Source organism: Zea mays, chromosome 1 (genome assembly GCF_902167145.1).
Source record: "Zea mays cultivar B73 chromosome 1, Zm-B73-REFERENCE-NAM-5.0, whole genome shotgun sequence".
In the NCBI taxonomy this organism is placed as follows: domain Eukaryota; kingdom Viridiplantae; phylum Streptophyta; class Magnoliopsida; order Poales; family Poaceae; genus Zea; species Zea mays.
The window spans coordinates 33,844,442-33,864,511 of record NC_050096.1 but is presented as its reverse complement, the minus strand read 5'-3'; the positions used below and the strand labels follow the sequence as shown (position 1 = coordinate 33,864,511).

General features: G+C 45.6%; 2 protein-coding genes across 2 annotated transcripts; one reads left to right on the top strand and one right to left on the bottom strand.

The window, feature by feature from the left end:
- Window positions 1-421: 421 nt before the first annotated feature.
- Window positions 422-7,686, top strand: LOC100502331 (autophagy protein 9). Its single transcript, NM_001112351.3, has 10 exons — window positions 422-599; window positions 1,338-1,971; window positions 2,064-2,381; window positions 3,120-3,342; window positions 3,523-3,702; window positions 4,175-4,381; window positions 5,131-5,208; window positions 5,288-5,358; window positions 5,449-5,559; window positions 6,597-7,686. Exons 2-10 carry the CDS (start codon window positions 1,397-1,399, stop codon window positions 7,498-7,500), a joined length of 2,667 nt encoding a protein of 888 aa, NP_001105821.2. The 5' UTR covers window positions 422-599; window positions 1,338-1,396; the 3' UTR covers window positions 7,501-7,686.
- A 1,954-nt stretch (window positions 7,687-9,640) lies between these two features.
- Window positions 9,641-12,434, bottom strand: LOC103633560 (ACR8). Its single transcript, XM_008655249.4, has 4 exons — window positions 11,879-12,434; window positions 10,951-11,752; window positions 10,422-10,526; window positions 9,641-10,326 (listed from the first exon to the last, which is right to left on the bottom strand). The coding sequence occupies exons 1-4, from the start codon at window positions 11,938-11,940 to the stop codon at window positions 9,973-9,975; spliced, it is 1,323 nt and encodes a 440-aa protein (XP_008653471.1). The 5' UTR covers window positions 11,941-12,434; the 3' UTR covers window positions 9,641-9,972.
- Window positions 12,435-20,070: the final 7,636 nt, after the last annotated feature.

Below are 20,070 nucleotides of genomic sequence, written 5' to 3'. Positions count from 1 at the left end.
AATATACAACAAAGAAAAGAACAAAACCATCATTCTTTACAGCGTCCGATGTGAAGAAGTTGTGAGGGATTGGGAGCTTTAGAATCATGTTACACGATCATAACGGCTGCTTACATAAATTTCTTCCGCTAATAAAAGTGAGCGTGACGTGCAAGTCCGTACCAGCTCGTTGTTTTTTCCTGAAAGAAGATGACAATATAGGCTCTCTCTTGCCCCAAATGATAGTGTTCAACAGTGAATTAATAAACTAACCATCGGCGGGTCCCACGCGCGAGCCCATTGCGATTCCCAGTTCCTTGGTGATTAACGCAACACACGAAGAAACCCGCGGATAAACGGAACGAACAAAACGATCCCCCTTCTCGATCCCTACACGTCTCCTGAAACGCACGCCCTCCCTTGGCTGCCCCCCGCCCCTTCCCTTTCGCCCCCTCTCGCGCAATTTCCCCAGCCCGGACCCCAACCCCGGCGGCGCTGCAGTCCACCGCAAGTCACCTCCACCTCACGCGAGGCCTCCAGCCCTCGTCGCCCCGCGCTTCTCCCCCACGACCCGGCCGCCTTCGCGCTTGCGCCCCGCGGATCGCCGGCGCGACCCTCAGGTCGGTGAAGCGCCTTTCTCCGCTCCGCGTGGATTCTATTTTCTGTCGATTTTGTGGATAGATCGACGGAACGAGTTCGATTCGATTCCGGTGGTTTGGCGATAACTAGCTAACAACTCTGGTAGTTGAACCGGGCATGCGTTGTGAGGGGGTTGGTTTAGACGTTGGTGGTGTGGGTAGAGTACAGCTTTTGCGGATAGTTAGCTCAACCTATTGGTTAGCTGCTGAACCGTGGTGGTGTAGCCGTGTTGCGCATCGAGCTGCTTTTGCCGAAGAACGACCTTGGTATGTGAAGGGGCCAGGTGTTATACGATTACGTTTCGGCCATTTTCGTCTTAGCGAGGAGTTGATCGATTAATCCATTGATCCAAAGAACTTGATGGTAGTTCAGCTTCGTCCGCAAGCCTGCAATTATTGCTGCTTGGTGCTAGATATGGAAAGCTGGTAGAGATTTAGGTCTTGGCATGGGGAATTTTCATTTTGTTCCAGAATGATAGCTACTAATATGTTCCATTGGGCTTTGATGCCTTCCAAATGTACTTGTTTAAGCTTGCCAAGACTTAATTTCGGACCTGCTTCTGCTCCAAATAGTAATCATTTCCCATTCTATGGCCCTTCTGTTTAATCGACTGACTTGTCTTAATTGTGAGTTTTCAAGGTACTCTGGTTTCATTGTGCTGCTACTTCAATCGAATATATGGCAGTATGCAAAATGTGAATATTTATTTTCCTGTGCAGGTGTGTACGTCTGGCATGGCAAGGGACCTATCAACTGGCCCTGCTTTCTCTTTTCATGAATGATGTCCTTCCGTTCGAAGGACGCACATGCACAAACAAGACTTAACTGGCCATGGAGAAGCCAATCGCCGTTATCAGCGCAGCTGCTTGTTGATATTCCACCTGAAATAGAGTTGTCCGACTACCGGAGATTGCCAAGTTCTCGAAGCGAGAGCCCATCTGGACTTCTCCATGACGAAGGCGTCAAGGAAGAACCTATCCCTGATCTGGACATTTTCTTTGAAAGGCTTTACGAATATTTCTGCGCAAAAGGGCTCAGGTGTATCATTACCAAATGGATAATAGAGATCCTCAATGTACTTTTTATGGTATGCTGTATCGGGTTCTTTTTCTTATTTGTTGATTGGGATACTCTTATTCATTTGAAATGCGGTGTGGAGGCACTTGAGTCTGGGGAGAAACCATGTGATCTTATGAAGGCCATTAAGCATGATCCATTAGTTCCCTTCACATTGCCCAAAATGATAACTGTTGGATCAATGGTCATAATGACAGCTTATGGACTTACCAACTTTCTCAAGTTCTTTGTACAGTTAAGAAGTACACTCAATGTTCGTCAGTTCTACTATGACAGGTAACTTTTCTGCCTATGTTTTTCATGCTTAATCTTTTTTCTTTGTAGCTCAGAGCAATGACTTTGCCCTTATTCTGTTTACCTTTATGCAGACTTAAGGTCAATGATCTTGAGATTCAAACTATATCATGGCCCAAAATAATTGAGAAAGTTGTCCTGCTCCAGAAATCTCAAAAACTATGTGTTGTTAGGGATCTCTCAGAGCATGATATTATCATGAGAATCATGAGGAAAGAAAATTATTTGATTGGGATGGTCAATAAAGGCATTCTTTCTTTTCCAATTCATTCTTGTGTGCCTGGGGCTGGCCCAACTGGATCACATGAGCATGGCAGGAGAAACTATCTGATACTTCCAAAGTCCCTTGAATGGACCTTAAACTGGTGCATCTTTCAAAGTATGTTCGATAGGTAAGGAAGTCTGTAACTGCTTACTTCCATTGGATCTTTTTTTTTTGTAAAATATAGTTTGTTAAATTGCTTTAGCCTCTACATGACCAAGCTATGTGTTGTTTTTACATGCTACTCTTTCTAGCTCAGCCCAGAGCAACTAGGCCGTTTATGGGAAAAAAGCGGAACTAGGCCTTTAAGAAGGCATTAGCTGTTAGGCTGCTGCTTCAGAACTGGCTGCATCAGAACTTTAGAAGTCTGAAATAAATCCACTATCTGTCAATACCAATCCTTATTATTTTACTTATTTTGTATTTACTTAATACTGGTGACACTTTGTATAGAACAGAACTTCTGTCATAACACGTACTACAGTGTGTATACTCGGTACTCGCATACCGATCTCTAAGTGCTAACACAATCTGTACTAATACATTTTCAAGCTGACCAGATGCGTTGTGTCATATTACCTTGTTAGCTTAAATAGCCTATGCATATAGAACAAATCATTTATGATGAATCCTAGTTCTTCATGTCCATCTGAAGCTCATGCAACAGATCATGTGAAGGTTACTCATTACAATCTAGACTTCCCCAACTTCCAATGTGTATACCAGATTTCTTTCTACCCTGCATTCATGCATCGCTTCAGCATGGTTCAAATCATTCTGTTTAGTGTTTACTAATAATTTATTTCACTAGGGTTTTCTTCCTCTTCATTGTGTATTCTATTACAAAATGTTCATTCTCCTTTTTCAGTAAATTTTGTGTAAGGAAAGAGTTTTTGACAAGCCCAGATGTGTTGAGAAAGCGACTTATATTTGTTGGCATTGCAATGCTTATCCTATCACCCTGCCTTGTGATATTTCCATTGGTGTACGTCATTCTAAGGCATGCTGAAGAAATTTATAATCACCCTAGTACAGCATCATCTAGACGGTGGTCAAACTTATCAAGGTGGATCTTTAGGGAATATAACGAGGTAGCTTCTCCTAAGAACTCATCATTATTTTTTTCTTCTATTGCAGCTGTAACATTTTCTAAATGAATCTTTGAGCTCTCCAGCTTTCCGTATCTTAGTTCTGTTGCTAATCAATCCCATAGTTAGTATGTGCAAGTATTGTTTGACTGATATAAGGCTAACTGATTGCAAACATTGCAGGTTGATCACTTCTTTAGACACAGAATGAACAACAGCGCTGTTCATTCTTTAAATTACTTGAAGCAATTTCCAACCCCACTGGTTTCCATCATGGCTAAATTTGTATCTTTTGTTTCTGGTGGCTTGGCTGGTGCTCTAATAATCATTGGATTTGTGGGTGAATCTATTCTTGAAGGACATGTAAGCACTTTATTTTGCATTGTTTCTTTGGTTAAATTGCAAATACCTGCTATAAGTCACTCCAAGATGCAAATACCTGCTTGCTATTGGAATAGCTGTATTCATCGCCTACTAGTGTTGTCCCAGTGCTAAGTCTTACTTTATGGGATCCGCATATTTGCCTTGATGTGAGCTTAGAGTGATCCATATAGTTGCCCACTATAGGAAGGAGAGGGTGGTTTGGGAGGGTTTGACAACATATTAGGTGAACACATTTGATCCAGTGGACTTGAGGTCACAAAACACTTGAGGTCACAACTTTTCATGCTGGCAACAAACACCAAACACTTGAGGTCACAACTTGCATCAGGTTAGAATTATGCATATGGATTAAATTTGTGGGGATTGTAAATTCAACTATTTCGTGGCATGTCTGCAACTTGAAATGACTTGTGGAGGTCTCCATAACTTGATGTGGCTGTTATTTTTGCAGATTTTTGGAAGAAATCTTCTCTGGTATACTATTGTTTTTGGAACAATAGCAGCTATAAGTCGAAAAGTAGTGGCCGATGAGCTTCAAGTTTTTGACCCAGAAGGGGCCATGTGCCTCGCTGTTCACCAAACACATTACATGCCAAAGCGATGGCGTGGTAAAGAGAACAGCGAACTTGTACGAAGAGAATTTGAGACATTATTTCCGGTAACTAATTGAGCTCTAGTTTAAGTTCATTTAAGATAAGCTTAGCTGGCCCAGAATTCTGTGTATACCATATTTTACCAACTTGTCAAGATATTAAAAGATTTTCGTGTGCAAGCGATACCGTCTAGCTTTAAGATGAATGTATAAATTCTAATCCATCCATTTTCTTTGTATTAATTGACCCCTTTCCGAAACTCCCCATTCCATTGCAGTACTAAAAGAATTTGTTGTCAACTTATTTTCTACTACCCCTTCTATTCAATTTGTAAGGCGTATTTTTTTATTGGGAAAAGTCAGATTTCCTAACTTTTAACCAATGATTTATTCTAATTATATGGAAGTTCATTGTTAAAAAATTATAAAACTAGACTGTTCTTCAAAGTACTTTTAATGTGATGTTGATTTAGTAATAAATGACTATAAAGAGATATGAACTGTCAAAATATCCTTATAAATATTTTTTTTTAAAATAAAAAAACGTGCCTTATAAAAATGAATGGAGGGGGTATTTTTTATCGTTCGAACTTAAGTAATATTGGAGAAATGGTAGTTTGGATCTATCCTAGAAACTGTTTTGGGTAGCTTTATAGATTCATAGGAATATTTCTCTAGCATAGTTGCATTAAAACCTTGACCATGGTTCTGCTTTACAGCTTATGATTACATCTGGGGTATAAGCCAATCAGCTATGGGGTTTGCTGCTTCAATTATATGGCAATAAAAATTGACTTGACAATCTGTGCATGCAGTATACTATAATCATGCTACTTGAAGAGATGGCCTCCATTTTCATCACTCCTTACTTGCTTATTTCTGAGGTACCTAAGGTAATGTTCTGAACTAACTCAACACTGATTTTCATGTAATCCAAGTTTATTGATAGTTCTGAATTCTTATTATCTCTAGCGAGTTGATGACATTCTGCGCTTCATCTCAGACTTCACAATATATGTAGACGGAGTGGGAGATGTATGCAGGTCTTTGCTGCTGTTTCTTCTGCTATTTAGCTCTTATTTTTGTTTGGCCTATGCAACACTTAACACATTTATTTCTTTATGTTTCAATAGTCTAAGCTTGTTTAACTTCAAAAAACATGGAAATAGAAACTATGGGTCACCATTCAATGCTCTTAAAGGTCTCAGGAGCTCCCAAGGGAAGATGGAGAAATCATTCTTAAGGTACATGCAGTTTCAAGTATTTCTTTTACTTTTTTACTAGGCATGTAGTGTGGGTTATCACAAGTGCATCGTAAGTGCTGTCAAGGATTGGTTTAGATGGATTGGAGTTTTCAATAGTTGCTTTCTCTGAAGTTTGTGGTCAACTTTCCTGAGCTAGGCAGCACCCCCAGGAGTCCGATTTTGAGAGCATCTAGAGATGGATGGTGCTGTCTAGCCTGGGAAGCTAGGCAGGGCAGCAACCAAACAGGTGTACTTCTACTGTAGTGTAGTTGAATTGGAACGTGATGCTTGCAAAGTTATGTCTAACTATTCGAGTGCCTTAATTTACTTAGGTAGTTTGTCCCTGCAAAACGTATACCATCTAAATGCACCAATCAGCATTAAGGCCCTGTTTGGAAGAGGAAGTTTCACGAAGTAAATCCTTTGGATTTAGTAGAAATGTGAACTAAATCTAGAAAAATCTTAGAACATCCTCCTACCCCTCTTCCAGCCTTAATAGGGAGATTTGGTGTAAAATGGTAACTAGGCAAATGAAAACATCAAGCATTTTTAACTTCAATCTATTGGAGATACTAAGTATATGGAGGTGTGGTTTTATCCTAATTATGGACAAGAGCAGTACCCATTTACTGTCATGACTTTTATCGTTACTGCCTTATTGACACGATATGTGTAGCAGAATATAGGGACAACCTTTTAGTATTGTTCAGAAGATATTCCAGGTAAGCACAATTCTGCTTGGCCTGCTGTGTGCTATAGATGTAGTTCAGTCATATTATACAAGCACTGATCAACAGCTGCAGTGAGCACCATTCTATTTAGTCAACTCTGGCATACTGTACACTTCGATCATATGCCTGGGTTTGGCTGCTTTCCATATGGGCCTGTACTGCACATTTGTAATTCCTCTTTGCAAGGTCAAAATTAGAAAAGGTTACCTGTTCTCAGCTTTTCAAAGTTCAAACCAGATTTTGTTGGCATTGCAAAAACCAGGAACAGCAATATGAAGGCTAATTGTCTTACATGACTATTTTCAGTTTCCAGAGTGTCTATCCATCATGTGAGCCAAATGCTGATGGCAAACAATTCTTATCTAACCTCCAAAAGTTCAAAGAAAGGCAAGTACGTCAACAAGCTCTTGCACAATATCAAGCACTGGAGGCTTCAGGCTTTGTGGCAGGCACTAGAGGTCAAAGGGATGATACCTTCCAACAACTCCATAGCGATATTCATGGCCACGCTGAGGCCACCCTGCCTCCTGTTTATAACTTGAGCCCCTTGGGATTGCTTGACACAGACCAAAGAATGCATCCATATATCCTGGACTGGTATTACACATGTCATCCACCACACTCGGATAGAGCTGAGGGCCCCCAATTTGACCAAGCATTCCCTGAGACCGGTGTGAGCACGAGTCCACCAGCAAGGGAAACATCTGAAATTGAAGAAGTCGGAGACTGGGACAACGAGTTGTATGAAAGGGTTCAAAGTCATCTGGGGGCATCAACATCAAGTGCTTTGTTCTGGAACACTCCAGGGAAGGACCATGGTACAGAAGAAAACACTAACAGCAATTGGTGGGCACATGCCCCTGCATATCCTTCTGGTCCCCAGGGTAGCTTCATCGAGCCTCCAGATTTTGGAAATCGATACATGACAAATCCTCATTCCAGTAATCACAGTGGCGGTACATCGGAGGGAAGCACGTCGGATCTAGAGCAGAGCAATAGCAGAAGCAGAAGTTCCTGGAGGAGCCCTCAAGCGTTGTCCAAGACAAGATATATGGACGACTCTGATATTGAGGAAGGGCTAAGCCTGCACTTTGCTGATGTCCATCAGAAGGATGAAGACGATAGACACCTGGTGGTCAGGGATCATCAAGATCCCGCACCATCTGGTCTTCCAGTAAGAATAATACCTAGAAGCAGTGACCCTGTGTAAGCTGGTTAAACACCACAGGATTATCACATAAAAAAAAACTCCACAGGATTAGTTGATGCATGTTAACGGTTGTATTTTGTTGTTTGAACCACATCAAAATCAAATGCTGCGTCTCGCCCGTGAACTGGCAAAACAGTCACAGATTCTTTTGTACAGGCCAGTAATGATAGAAACATTCTTTTACAAGCGTGCTTGGTAGGTGCAACACAAGTCACAAGTGCTGTAAAACTTGGATAAAGTAGCAATTGCTATCCTTTTTCTTTTCCTGGCGTGGCTTCTAGTCCGTCGTGGACCCAGAGTTTTGCAGACACGGATCGGCTGCAGATCCGGTGGGATCCGTTGCCGGGCATCCAGTTGCCCTAGGCAGTTAGGCAAACCTCTGCGCCTGTCTTTCTGCCATGGAGTTTCCTGTTTTAGGGCACAAGAAGCCGTTGGCACGGTAATTCTGCTCTCTTAAAGCCATACAAAGAGCTTCCAGCCTTAGCTTTCTTGTCGCTCTCGATATCGTTGTCCTTCCAAAACGAGGCCGTTTTGGATAGGTGTGAAAGTAGATCTTGGTACGCACGCGACATGTGCCAAACTGTCGCAGCTATAGAAGCAGACTGAGGCAGGGTTGGTGGGGCAGTATGGCTCTGGAATTCCAGGGCAGGCTGGAGAGCGCTGGCTGCAGTGGTTGCCAAGGAGCACTCCAGCGTGTCCTCTCGCCCTGCTGTCAACTTGGCGTTGATTAATTGTGATGGCGGTCGTAGCCGCACAGGCGCACCGAACCCATTCACTGAAGGATGGTTTCCCGCACGTTTTGCTCCCCATGGACGGACTCCACCACAACCGCCCGTCGTTTTCGCGGCTTCAAAACCGGCAACGAATGCAACGGCTCAGCACAGCATGAACATGCTCTTCCCGGACCTGATCTCTCCTCCCCATCCCTCTCGCAGCAACGGGAGGAGCCCGCGGCGAGATGGCGGAAATAGGAATTAGGAAAAGGTTGGGCGGTCATTTTCCTCCCTGTCGATCTACCGAAACTGCAGCTGCCCCGAAAGCAATGGCGATCCGCACCGCACCGCACCGCACGTCTCGTGCCAGGTCTGGTTGGTCCGATTCGCGGCAGTTGGGCGGTAGGTCAGCGGTGGTTGCGGGACGGGCTCTTCTCGTTTCTTGCCGCCCCGCCAAGGGCGGCGTGCATGAGACCCGGTTAATAAACTAGCGACGTCGGCGTCGACCCTTCCGTCGTCACACCTCACAAGGAAACCACAGCCTGCCAGGCCCCGCCCCGGACAACCGAGAGGAGGAGGTCGGCGAAAGCTCCCGTGAAAGCGTGGCGCCGGCCAGAGTATTACGCGCCGCTGCATGCGTGGATCTTTTCCCGGTTTCTCATCGAGGGGACAGAGCCAGGCGTGACTGCGTGAGCACATGTGTCACTGCAGGGATCATTGGTCCACCGCCGAAACCAGTTTTCAATGTGGCTGCAGAAAGTCAAATGTTTTTTCTTCTTCTTCTTAATTTGAGCTGACAGCGAGGAGGAGGCGTCGGTAAACGGTTGGAAACACTCCATGTGTCCGCAGAGAAACTTGTACTCGAATGGATGATTCCGTTTCCGTGTGTGTGGGCCATGTGGACGTTTATATGCAGGGCTTCTCACGAGGGATTGTTGGTTTGCTGAAAGTTCAAATGAATTTTGTCAAACCAACAGTCATACTCCGTCCATTATTCCGTTGTCTGATCTCAGATTTGACCTTTTGATGCGAATGGTAAAGTTCAGTACTACTGTTCTGATTCCGCTTGTCAGGCCACATGGCACCACATCGAGAGTTGATTTTTGGCCTTGTCAAATAAGTACCGCTCCGTTGAAGATTGTTTTTGGTAGAGTGCCTAAAATAGGAAACATGAAACTGTAAGTTGACACTGATTAAAGAGAAAAGTTTAAAATAGATGATGAAATAGTAGATGAGATATGAACTCTAACAGGTTATTAAGATTCAGGGCCGAATCAGGGTATTGACCCATATGAGATTCAGGATGCCGGAAACGAGGCTTCTTTACAACCTCTCACTGGCCGGCTCTGCTTAATTTAAAAAATGCCTCGAGATCTCGGAGCAGAACTTTCGCGCTTTCGCAGCGCATGCCACAAGAGCCAAGGACGGAGGTCAACAAAATTATTCAGTTACAACCGTATAGGCATATAGGACTCGTATTATACTTAATTCTTCCATCCATCTATTTTTATGTAAAATAAAAAGCTAGATATGGATACATGGTATGTCATGACCCACCAAAGAGGCCCTTTAAGCTCCAGGCTGTTGCCGACCAGCAACTCTTAAAACCTTCCATCTCCACTTGCTACTATGTACACGTGGCAACTAAACCTAGAAACGTCAAATTAAATCCCTACTCCATTTACAAACTAACCCATGCACCATCCCATATTTACACAAGGACCCCATCGAGCACGTGCCCACTTGGTTGCGTGCGTCCTCACGAGCAGGATCTTATGAGGCCAAGGCTGGCCAGGTTCTTCTTGACAAGGCTTCCGAGCGAGAAGATCCCCGCACCGCCGCGGCCCGCGTCACCCTCTGTCAAGCACAGGCGCGGCCACCGTTCCTCGTCCACCCGGAGGCTCTCCGTGCCGATCCTCTGGATCACCTCGTCGATGGTCTTGGGATCCGCGGGCCGGCCGGCCACGTCGGTGACGTGGAACACGTTCATGGCCATGTCGCCCCTGGTGGTGATCTCGGCGTGCGTCACCGAGAGGCTGTTCTCTCTGAACACGCGCGTGACGTAGGCGAGCAGCCCGCGGCGGTCGGTGATGCGCAGCTCCAGCCTCACGCCCTGCGCACAGTCACAGACGATCGCTCTGGCGTTAGGAACACATGGCGGTGGCGGAGGGAGAGAGAGAGGAAGGGAGACATTCAGCGATCACGGACCTCGGATGCGCGCCTCTCGATGGCCGCTTGCAAGCATTGGATCACGCGCCGCCTCTCGGCCGCCGAGCTAATTGGCCGCCCGTCCAACCGCCTGATGTAGAACTCCTGCAGGCAAGCCAAGCAAACAGCATGTCAGATTAGCTCCAGTTAATCATACTGTCGCGATAACAAGCGTGCATCGGTAGTGTCTCAAATCAATTTGCAGCACCACAACAGCAGATTCAGTGAAGGGATATTTTCATGAACAAAAGTCTGGGTTAACATCAAGCGTACACACGAGAATCACAATCAAAGCAATTCAAAAAGGTAAAAGTGGAGTAAAAGCGAGAGAACAATTTTGACAGAAAGGTCCAACGCGCCTAACGCAGGCAGTTAACTTATGAAACTCCAGATGACGGGGAATTCGGTAATGGCGACCCAGATCATCGCGACAAAAATCAAGGCATCACCGACCTATTTCTCCGGGAGGGGGAAAAAATCTAGGGGGATCAATCGAGAAAGAAACGCCTGGAAAGAAAAGAAGCATCACCTGCTGGGCGTGATCGCCGTCCGTATCGAACGTGCCGTGGTACACCACGTAATCCAAGTCCGTCAAGGTGCACACGACGTCGAACAGCAGCTTGGGGCGGTCACGGCAGCTCACGGTGAGCACCGAGTACCCCCTCTCCCCCCAATCCTGCACGGCGACCGCCGTGGCCTGGTCGGCGCGGCTCTCGGCCTCCCCGTCCTCGTTGAGGAGCTGGTGGAGCCTCCGGTCCATGTTGACGGCCGCGGCGTCCGCCCGGACCATCCTGGCGCCGAGCGCGCCGCCGCGGAGGACGTGCCTGAGCCTGGACTCGACGCGCCGGACCCGCGCCGCGTCGTCGATGGGCGCGCCCGTGTCCTCGTCGCGCACGAACACGAGCGCGGCGACGCGGCCGCCGTGCGTCCAGGCCCTGGCGTCGGCGATGTCGCAGCGGAGGTCGTGCAGCACGGCGAAGACCTCGGAGAGGAGGCCCGGGCGGTCGGCGCCGACGAGCTCGAGCAGGGTGGGCGTCCCAGCCGCAGCGGCGGGCGGCGTGCGAGGCGGCAATGCGTCGGCCGAGAGCGAGGACTCGAGCCGCGCCAGCAGGGCGTCGGCGTCGGCGTCGGCCACCTTGCGGCCCGCGGCGTCGGTCACGTGGAACACGTCCATGAACCAGCGGCCGTCGTCGGAGGAGATGTAGCCCTTGCGGACGCAGACACCGTGGTCGGACAGGGCCGCCACCGCCTCGAGCAGCACGCCGTGCTTCCTCGCGCTGTGCACCTGCACCAGCGTCGCCGTCGCGCACACGCCGTTGTCCACCACCACCCTGCGCCATCGCCCGCGACCGATCACCGACCGCTCCATCGAAGGATCAAGGATCCATCCAAGAACGAGAACCGCAGGGGGAAAAAAGAGAGAGCGATGAAATCCCCACCCACCCACCCTCCCTTACCTCGGGGTGTTCATGTGGCGCACGAAGAGCTCGTACACCTCTGAGGGATGGTACCGCTCCATGGCCGCCGGTACCCTCTCCTCCTGGCCTCGGCCTCTCCTCCGCTGCTCCGCTTCAGTTTCCCGGACTCTCGCAACGCGGCGACGGTTCCCTTTGCCGCGGGGGGCGTGCGTGCGTGCGTTTCTTTCCTCCTATGCAGGGGCGCAGGGCAGGGGCGCAGGGGAGGCGGAGATTTCGTTTCGGTCGGAGGGAGATCGTAGATTAGGTTGGGGCTTGAGAGCGTCGCGTTCGCGTTGGTTCAAATTGAGCGCTGGGTGTGGGAACGGTGGGTTTTTGCTCTGGTCTGGGCTGGTGGCCTCTCCGCCTGTGTATGTGCCTGTGTCTGTGTGTGCGATGCGGGTGTGGGGATGGCCGGGGTTGTCTCGGTCAGCATCCGTCTACAATGCGCGCGCGAGACCGGCGATTTCACGCAATCCTTGCCACGGATTGGTGGGAGCCTGGGCTCTGGAGTCAAACGGCGGTCGCAGGCGAGGACTGGGCAAGCGGAACTGTCTATGGTCGGGCTGCTGGGGTTCAACCGAAGGCTACTACTCTACACATGAGAAAGTGAGACGCTGCCGTGTGGAAAAAGTTTCTGGTATCCGGTGTGAAAGTGATGATTCACTCGCGTTGTCGTCGGGAGGGAGTGCGGGAATCGCCTCCCTCTAGCCTATGCGTGCCAAGAATCGGTAGACTCGTACCATATATGATTTTATAGATGCTAGCATATATACTACGCTACGCTTCTTACATACACTGTCCCAGAGGTAGAAAAAAATTGACAACGAAGTAACTAGTAATACTTATCCTATCTATAATAATTATTTTAAAGGTGTTACAAAATCAGAAAGTTGTACTAATTGATAATAGTATTATAACTTTTTTCTAATATAATTATGATACACTTTGATAAATTAGACGGTAAAACAATTCATTGCAATCTATGGGTTGGAGAATTTGTTCTTAAACAACCTTAATATGACATATCTTATAATTATTATAAAAATCAAAAGGGTTTATGCACCTAATAAAGCTAATTCGGTCTCTTCGGCATTTCAAACCAATAAGGTCAATTCCGCAGGTGGAGCTAACACATCCATGCTAATAGACCACTTTTACTCCTATTTTGGGTCTGTTAATCGAAGAATCACACCAGGGTAGCGAAAGTACCCAAGACAGAGGTACAAAGTTATGAGTAGAGTATGGGTGTACGCTGATCCAAGTGCAGCCTAGTACCAACATCGGTGCAATTTAGAGAGGTTTAGGCCACAAACTGTGTGATATTCTATGTCCTCTCGTGTATGATGGATTTATGAACACGAAGGTAAAGAAGATTACAAATAGGTGTAGCATCCCAGACTAAACAACCGAAGCTAAACATGTATTTAAGCCCAGAAAACCGTATGTGGTGAAATACATTACACAAGTGGTGCCACAGTCATACAATGCTTTATTTAGTATATTCGATTACAATAATAATACAAACTAAGAAAGATATAGTTGATTTGGTAAACGCTAGGGTAGTCTCTTCTTCCCACACGGTGGCTTCTAGTGCAACAGCACCACACCAAACTTGGGTATAGGACACGAACTACTCAGAACTCCTCGGACACGAAATCAGGATTATCTGCAATGATTTATCAACGAGTGAGTACAAAAGTACTCAGCGAGTCCCACCTCGCCCTTACGATGAGGGAGTTACTGATAGTCGCCTAGAAGGGGGGTGAATAGGGCGAAACTGAAATTTATAAATATAAACACAACTACAAGCCGGGTTAGCGTTAGAAATAATAATAAGTCCGAGAGAGAGGGCGCAAAACAAATCACAAGCAAATGGAGAGTGTGACACGCGGATTTGTTTTACCGAGGTTCGGTTCTCGCAAACCTACTCCCCGTTGAGGAGGCCACAAAGGCCGGGTCTCTTTCAACCCTTCCCTCTCTCAAACGGTCCCTCGGACCGAGTGAGCTTCTCTTCTCAAATCACTTGGGAATCAAACTTACCGCAAGGACCACCACACAATTGGTGTCTCTTGCCTCAATTACAAGTGAGTGTTTGATCACAAGAAAGAATGCCAAAGAAAAGAAGCGATCCAAGCGCAAGAGCTCAAATGAACACTACAAATCACTCTCTCTAGTCACTAAGGCTTTGTGTGGAGTTGGGAGAGGATTTGATCTCTTTTGGTGTGCTTTGCAATGAATGCTAGCTCTTGTATGGTGGTTGGAAGCTGAAAAACTTGGATGCAATGAATGGTGGGGTGGTTGGGGTATTTATAGCCCCAACCACCAAACATGACCGTTGGTGGAGGCTGTCTGTCGTATGGTGCACCGGATATGTCCGGTGCGCCAGCCACGTCACCAAAGCCGTTGCAATTCGACCGTTGGAGTTCTGACTTCTGGGCCCGCCTGGGTGTCCGGTGGTGCACCGGACATGTACTGTAGAGTGTCCGGTGCGCCAGCATGGGCGTGCCTGACGCCTGCGCGCTCTGGCGCGCATTAATTGCTGTTGCAGGCGATCGTTGGCGCGAAGTAGCCGTTGCCCCGCTGTTGCACCGGACAGTCCGGTGTACACCGGACATGTCCGGTGAATTATAGCGGAGCAGCCGTTATGATTTCCCGAGGCTGTCAAGTTCCAGAGCCGCGTCTTCTTGGAGCACCGGACACTGTCCGGTGTACACCGGACAGTCCGGTGAATTATAGCGCGCCGGCTTCTGAAAATTTCCGAGGCTGAGGAGTTCTGCGCGAGGTCCCCTGGTGCACCGGACACTGTCCGGTGCGCCACCGGACAGTCCGGTGTGTCAGACCAGGGAGCCTTTCGGGATGCCTTTAGCTCTCTATTTTGAACCCAACTTTGGTCTTTTTAATTGGCTTGTTGTGAACCTTTGACACCTGTATAACTTATACACTAGAGCAAACTAGTCAGTCCAATTGTTTGTGTTGGGCAATTCAACCACCAAAATTAATTAGGGACTAGGTGTAAGCCTAATTCCCTTTCAATCTCCCCCTTTTTGGTGATGGATGCCAACACAAACCAAAGCAAATATAGAAGTGCATAATTGAACTAGTTTGCATAATGTAAGTGCAAAGGTTGCTTGGAATTGAGCCAATATAAATACTTACAAGATATGCATGGATTGTTTCTTTATTTTTAACATTTTGGACCACGCTTGCACCACATGTTTTGTTTTTGCAAATTCTTTTGTAAATCCTTTTCAAAGTTCTTTTGCAGGTGGTCAAAGGTAAATGAATAAGATTTTGCAAAGCATTTTCAAGATTTGAAATTTTCGCCCCCTGTTTCAAATGCTTTTCCTTTGACTCAACAAAACTCCCCCTAAATGAGATCCTCCTCTTAGTGTCCAAGAGGGTTTTGATATATCATTTTTGAAATACTACTTTCTCCCCATTTTTGAGCACAAAAAGATACCAATTGAGAATACTCTTTGAAAAATTGGTGGTGGTGCGGTCCTTTTGCTTTGGGCTCATACTTTCTCCCCCTTTGGCATAAATCGCCAAAAACGGAATCATCAGAGCCCCGAAGTACTTTCTTCCCCTTTGGTCATAAATAAATGAGTTGAGATTAAACCAAAGATGAAGTCCTTTTGCCTGGTGCTCATGCTTTCTCCCCCAAAGATGGAGAGTTGCACGTAGTGATGGCGAAGAATGAGTTGCGGAGTGGAAGCCTTTGTCTTCGCCGAAGACTCCAATTCCCTTTCAATATACCTAGGACTTGGTTTAAAATAGACTTGATAACACATTAGTCATAGCATATGAAAGAGGCATGATCAAAGGTATATAAAAAAGCGATGTGTGCAACTTAACAAAAGAAGTTCCTAGAATCAAGAATATTTAGCTCATGCCTAAGTTTGTTAAAAGTTTGTTCATCAAGGGGCTTGGTAGAGATATCGGCTAATTGATCTTTAGTATTAATGTAAGAAATCTCGATATCTCCCTTTTGTTAGTGATCCCTAAGAAAATGATACTGAATGGCTATGTGTTTAGTGCGGCTATGCTCGACGGGATTATCCGCCATCTTGATTGCACTCTCATTATCACATAGCAAAGGGACTTTGGTTAATTTGTAACCGTAGTCCCGCATGGTTTGCCTCATCCAAAGCAATTGCGCGCAACAATGGCCTGCGGCAATGTACTCGGCTTCGGCGGTGGAAAGAGCGACCGAATTTTGCTTCTTTGAAGCCCAAGACACCAAGGACCTTCCCAAGAACTGGCAAGTCCCCGATGTGCTTTTTGTATTGATTTTGCACCCCGCCCAATCGGCATCCGAATAACCAATTAAATCGAAAGTGGATCCCCTAGGATACCAAAGCCCAAACTTAGGAGTGTAAGCCAAATATCTCAAGATTCGTTTTACGACCGTAAGGTGAGCTTCCTTAGGGTCGGCTTGGAATCTTGCACACATGCATACGGAAAGCATAATATCCGGTCGAGATGCACATAAATATAGCAAGGAACCTATCATCGACCGATATACCTTTTGATCCACGGACTTACCTCCCGTGTCGAGGTCGAGATGCCCATTAGTTCCCATGGGTGTCTTGATGGGCTTGGCGTCCTTCATCCCAAACTTGTTTAGAATGTCTTGAGTATACTTCGTTTGGCTAATGAAGGTGCCCTCTTGGAGTTGCTTCACTTGAAATCCCAAGAAGTACTTCAACTCCCCCATCATAGACATCTCGAACTTTTGTGTCATGATCCTACTAAATTCTTCACATGTAGACTCGTTAGTAGACCCAAATATAATATCATCAACATAAATTTGGCATACAAACAAGTCATTTTCAAGAGTTTTAGTGAATAGAGTAGGATCGACCTTTCCGACTTTGAAGCCATTAGCTATAAGGAAATCTCTTAGGCATTCATACCATGCTCTTGGGGCTTGCTTGAGCCCATAAAGCGCCTTAGAGAGTTTATAAACATGGTTAGGGTACTCACTATCTTCAAAGCCGGGAGGTTACTCAACATAGACCTCTTCCTTGATTGGTCCATTGAGGAAGGCACTTTTCACGTCCATTTGATAAAGCTTAAAGCCATGGTAAGTAGCATAGGCCAATAATATGCGAATTGACTCAAGCCTAGCTACGGGTGCATAGGTTTCACCAAAATCCAAACCTTCGACTTGGGAGTATCCTTTGGCCACAAGTCGAGCTTTGTTCCTTGTCACCACACCATGCTCATCTTGCTTGTTGCGGAAGACCCATTTGATTCCTACAACATTTTGATTAAGACGTGGAACTAAATGCCATACCTTATTCCTAGTGAAGTTGTTGAGCTCCTCTTGCATCGCCACCACCCAATCCGAATCTTGAAGTGCTTCCTCTACCCTGTGTGGTTCAATAGAGGAAACAAAAGAGTAATGCTCACAAAAATGTGCAACACGAGATCTAGTAGTTACCCCCTTATGAATGTCGCCGAGGATGGTGTCGACGGGGTGATCTCGTTGGATTGCTTGGTGGACTCTTGGGTGTGGCGGTCTTTGTTCTTCATCCTCCTTGTCTTGATCATTTGCATCTCCCCCTTGATCATTGTCGTCATCTTGAGGTGGCTCATTTGCTTGATCTTCTACTTCATCAACTTGAGCTTCATCCTCATTTTGAGTCGGTGGAGATGCTTGCGTGGAGGAGGATGGTTGATCTTGTGCGTTTGGAGGCTCTTCGGATTCCTTAGGGCACACATCCCCAATGGACATGTTCTTTAGCGCGATGCATGGAGCCTCTTCAATACCTATCTCATCAAGATCAACTTGCTCTACTTGAGAGCCGTTAGTCTCATCAAACACAACGTCACAAGAAACTTCAACTTGTCCAGTGGACTTGTTAAAGACTCTATATGCCCTTGTGTTTGAATCATATCCTAGTAAAAAGCCTTCTACAGTCTTAGGAGCAAATTTAGATTTTATACCTCTTTTAACAAGAATAAAACATTTGCTACCAAAGACTCTAAAATATGAAATATTGAGCTTTTTACCGGTTAGGAGTTCATAAGATGTCTTCTTGAGGATTCGGTGTAGATATAACCGGTTGATGGCGTAGCAGGCGGTGTTGACCGCCTCGGCCCAAAACCGATCCGAAGTCTTGTACTCATCAAGCATGGTCCTTGCCATGTCCAATAGAGTTTGATTCTTCCTCTCCACTACACCATTTTGTTGTGGCGTGTAGGGAGAAGAGAACTCATGCTTGATGCCCTCCTCCTCAAGGAAGCCTTCAATTTGTGAGTTCTTGAACTCCGTCCCGTTGTCGCTTCTAATTTTCTTGATCCTTAAGCCGAATTCATTTTGAGCCCGTCTCAAGAATCCCTTTAAGGTCTCTTGGGTTTGAGATTTTTCCTGCAAGAAGAATACCCAAGTGAAGCGAGAATAATCATCCACTATTACAAGACAATACTTACTCCCGCCGATGCTTATGTAAGCAATCGGGCCGAATAAATCCATGTGGAGTAGCTCAAGCGGCCTATCGGTCGTCATGATGTTCTTGTGTGGATGATGGGCACCAACTTGCTTTCCTGCTTGGCATGCGCTACAAACCGTGTTTTTCTCAAAATGAACATTTGTTAGTCCTAAAATGTGCTCTCCCTTTAGAAGCTTATGAAGATTCTTCATCCCAACATGGGCTAGTCGGCGGTGCCAGAGCCAACCCATGTTAGTCTTAGCAATTAAGCAAATGTCGAGTTTAGCTCTATCAAAATCTACCAAGTATAGCTGACCCTCTAACACTCCCTTAAATGCTATTGAATCATCACTTCTTCTAAAGACAGTGACACCTACATCAATAAAGAGACAGTTGTAGCCCATTTTGCATAATTGAGATACAGAAAGCAAGTTGTAATCTAATGAATCAACAAGAAAAACATTGGAAATGGAATGGTCAGGGGATATAGCTATTTTACCCAAACCTTTGACCAAACCTTGATTTCCATCCCCGAATGTGATAGCTCGTTGGGGATCCTGGTTTTTCTCGTAGGAGGAGAACATCTTCTTCTCCCCTGTCATATGGTTTGTGCACCCGCTGTCGAGTATCCAACTTGAGCCCCCTGATGCATAAACCTACAACACAATTTTAGTTCTTGACTTTAGGTACCCAAACGGTTTTGGGTCCTTTGGCATTAGAAACAAGAACTTTGGGTACCCAAACACAAGTCTTGGAGCCTTTGTGTTTGCCCCCAACAAACTTGGCAACGACCTTGCCGGATTTGTTAGTCAAAACATATGATGCATCAAAAGTTTTAAATGAAAAGCTATGTTCATTTGATGCACTAGGAGTTTTCTTCTTAGGCAACTTAGCACGGGTTGGTTGCCTAGAGCTAGATGTCTCACCCTTATACATAAATGCATGATTAGGGCCAGAGTGAGACTTCCTAGAATGAATTTTCCTAATTTTGCTCTCGGGATAACCGGCAGGGTATAAAATGTAACCCTCGTTATCCTGAGGCATGGGAGCCTTGCCCTTAATAAAGTTTGACAATTTCTTAGGAGGGGCATTAATTTTGACATTGTCTCCCCTTTGGAAGCCGATGCCATCCTTAATGCCAGGGCGTCTCCCACCATAAAGCATACTACGAGCAAATTTAATTTTTTCATTCTCTAAGTTATGCTCAGCAATTTTAACATCTAATTTTGCTATATGATCATTTTGTTGTTTAATCAAAGCCATGTGATCATGAATAGTATTAACATCAATATCTCTACATCTAGTACAAATGGAAGTGTGCTCAATGGTAGATGTGGAGGTTTTGCAAGATTTTAATTCTACAACCTTAGCATGCAATATATCATTCTTAGTTCTAAGGTCGGAAATAGTAGCATTGCAAACATCAAAATCTTTAGCCTTAGCAAGCAATTTTTCATTCTCAATTCTAAGGCTAGCAAGAGAAATGTTCAATTCTTCAATCCTAGCAAGTAAATCATTATCATCTCTAGAATTGGAAATTGAAACATTACAAACATGAGAATCAACCTTAGCTAACAAATTAGCATTTTCATTTCTAAGGTTGTCTATTGTCTCATGGCAAGTGCTTAGCTCACTAGATAATTTTTCACATTTCTCAATTTCTAGAGCATAAGCATTTTTAACCTTAACATGTTTCTTATTCTCCTTAATTAGGAAGTCCTCTTGAGAATCCAAAAGGTCATCCTTTTCATGAAT

What these genes read in the sequence shown, in the direction of transcription:
- LOC100502331 (NM_001112351.3), top strand. Translation starts at nt 1,397, where the DNA reads ATGATGTCCTTCCGTTCGAAGGACGCACATGCACAAACAAGACTTAAC. An exon ending in TTTCAAAGTATGTTCGATAG is followed by an intron (nt 2,382 to 3,119) that starts GTAAGGAAGTCT and finishes CTCCTTTTTCAG; the next exon opens with TAAATTTTGTGTAAGGAAAG. An exon ending in TTATTTCTGAGGTACCTAAG is followed by an intron (nt 5,209 to 5,287) that starts GTAATGTTCTGA and finishes TATTATCTCTAG; the next exon opens with CGAGTTGATGACATTCTGCG.
- LOC103633560 (XM_008655249.4), bottom strand. Translation starts at nt 11,940, where the DNA reads ATGGAGCGGTACCATCCCTCAGAGGTGTACGAGCTCTTCGTGCGCCAC. An exon ending in ACGGCGATCACGCCCAGCAG is followed by an intron (nt 10,527 to 10,950) that starts GTGATGCTTCTT and finishes GCTTGCCTGCAG; the next exon opens with GAGTTCTACATCAGGCGGTT. An exon ending in TCGAGAGGCGCGCATCCGAG is followed by an intron (nt 10,327 to 10,421) that starts GTCCGTGATCGC and finishes GACTGTGCGCAG; the next exon opens with GGCGTGAGGCTGGAGCTGCG.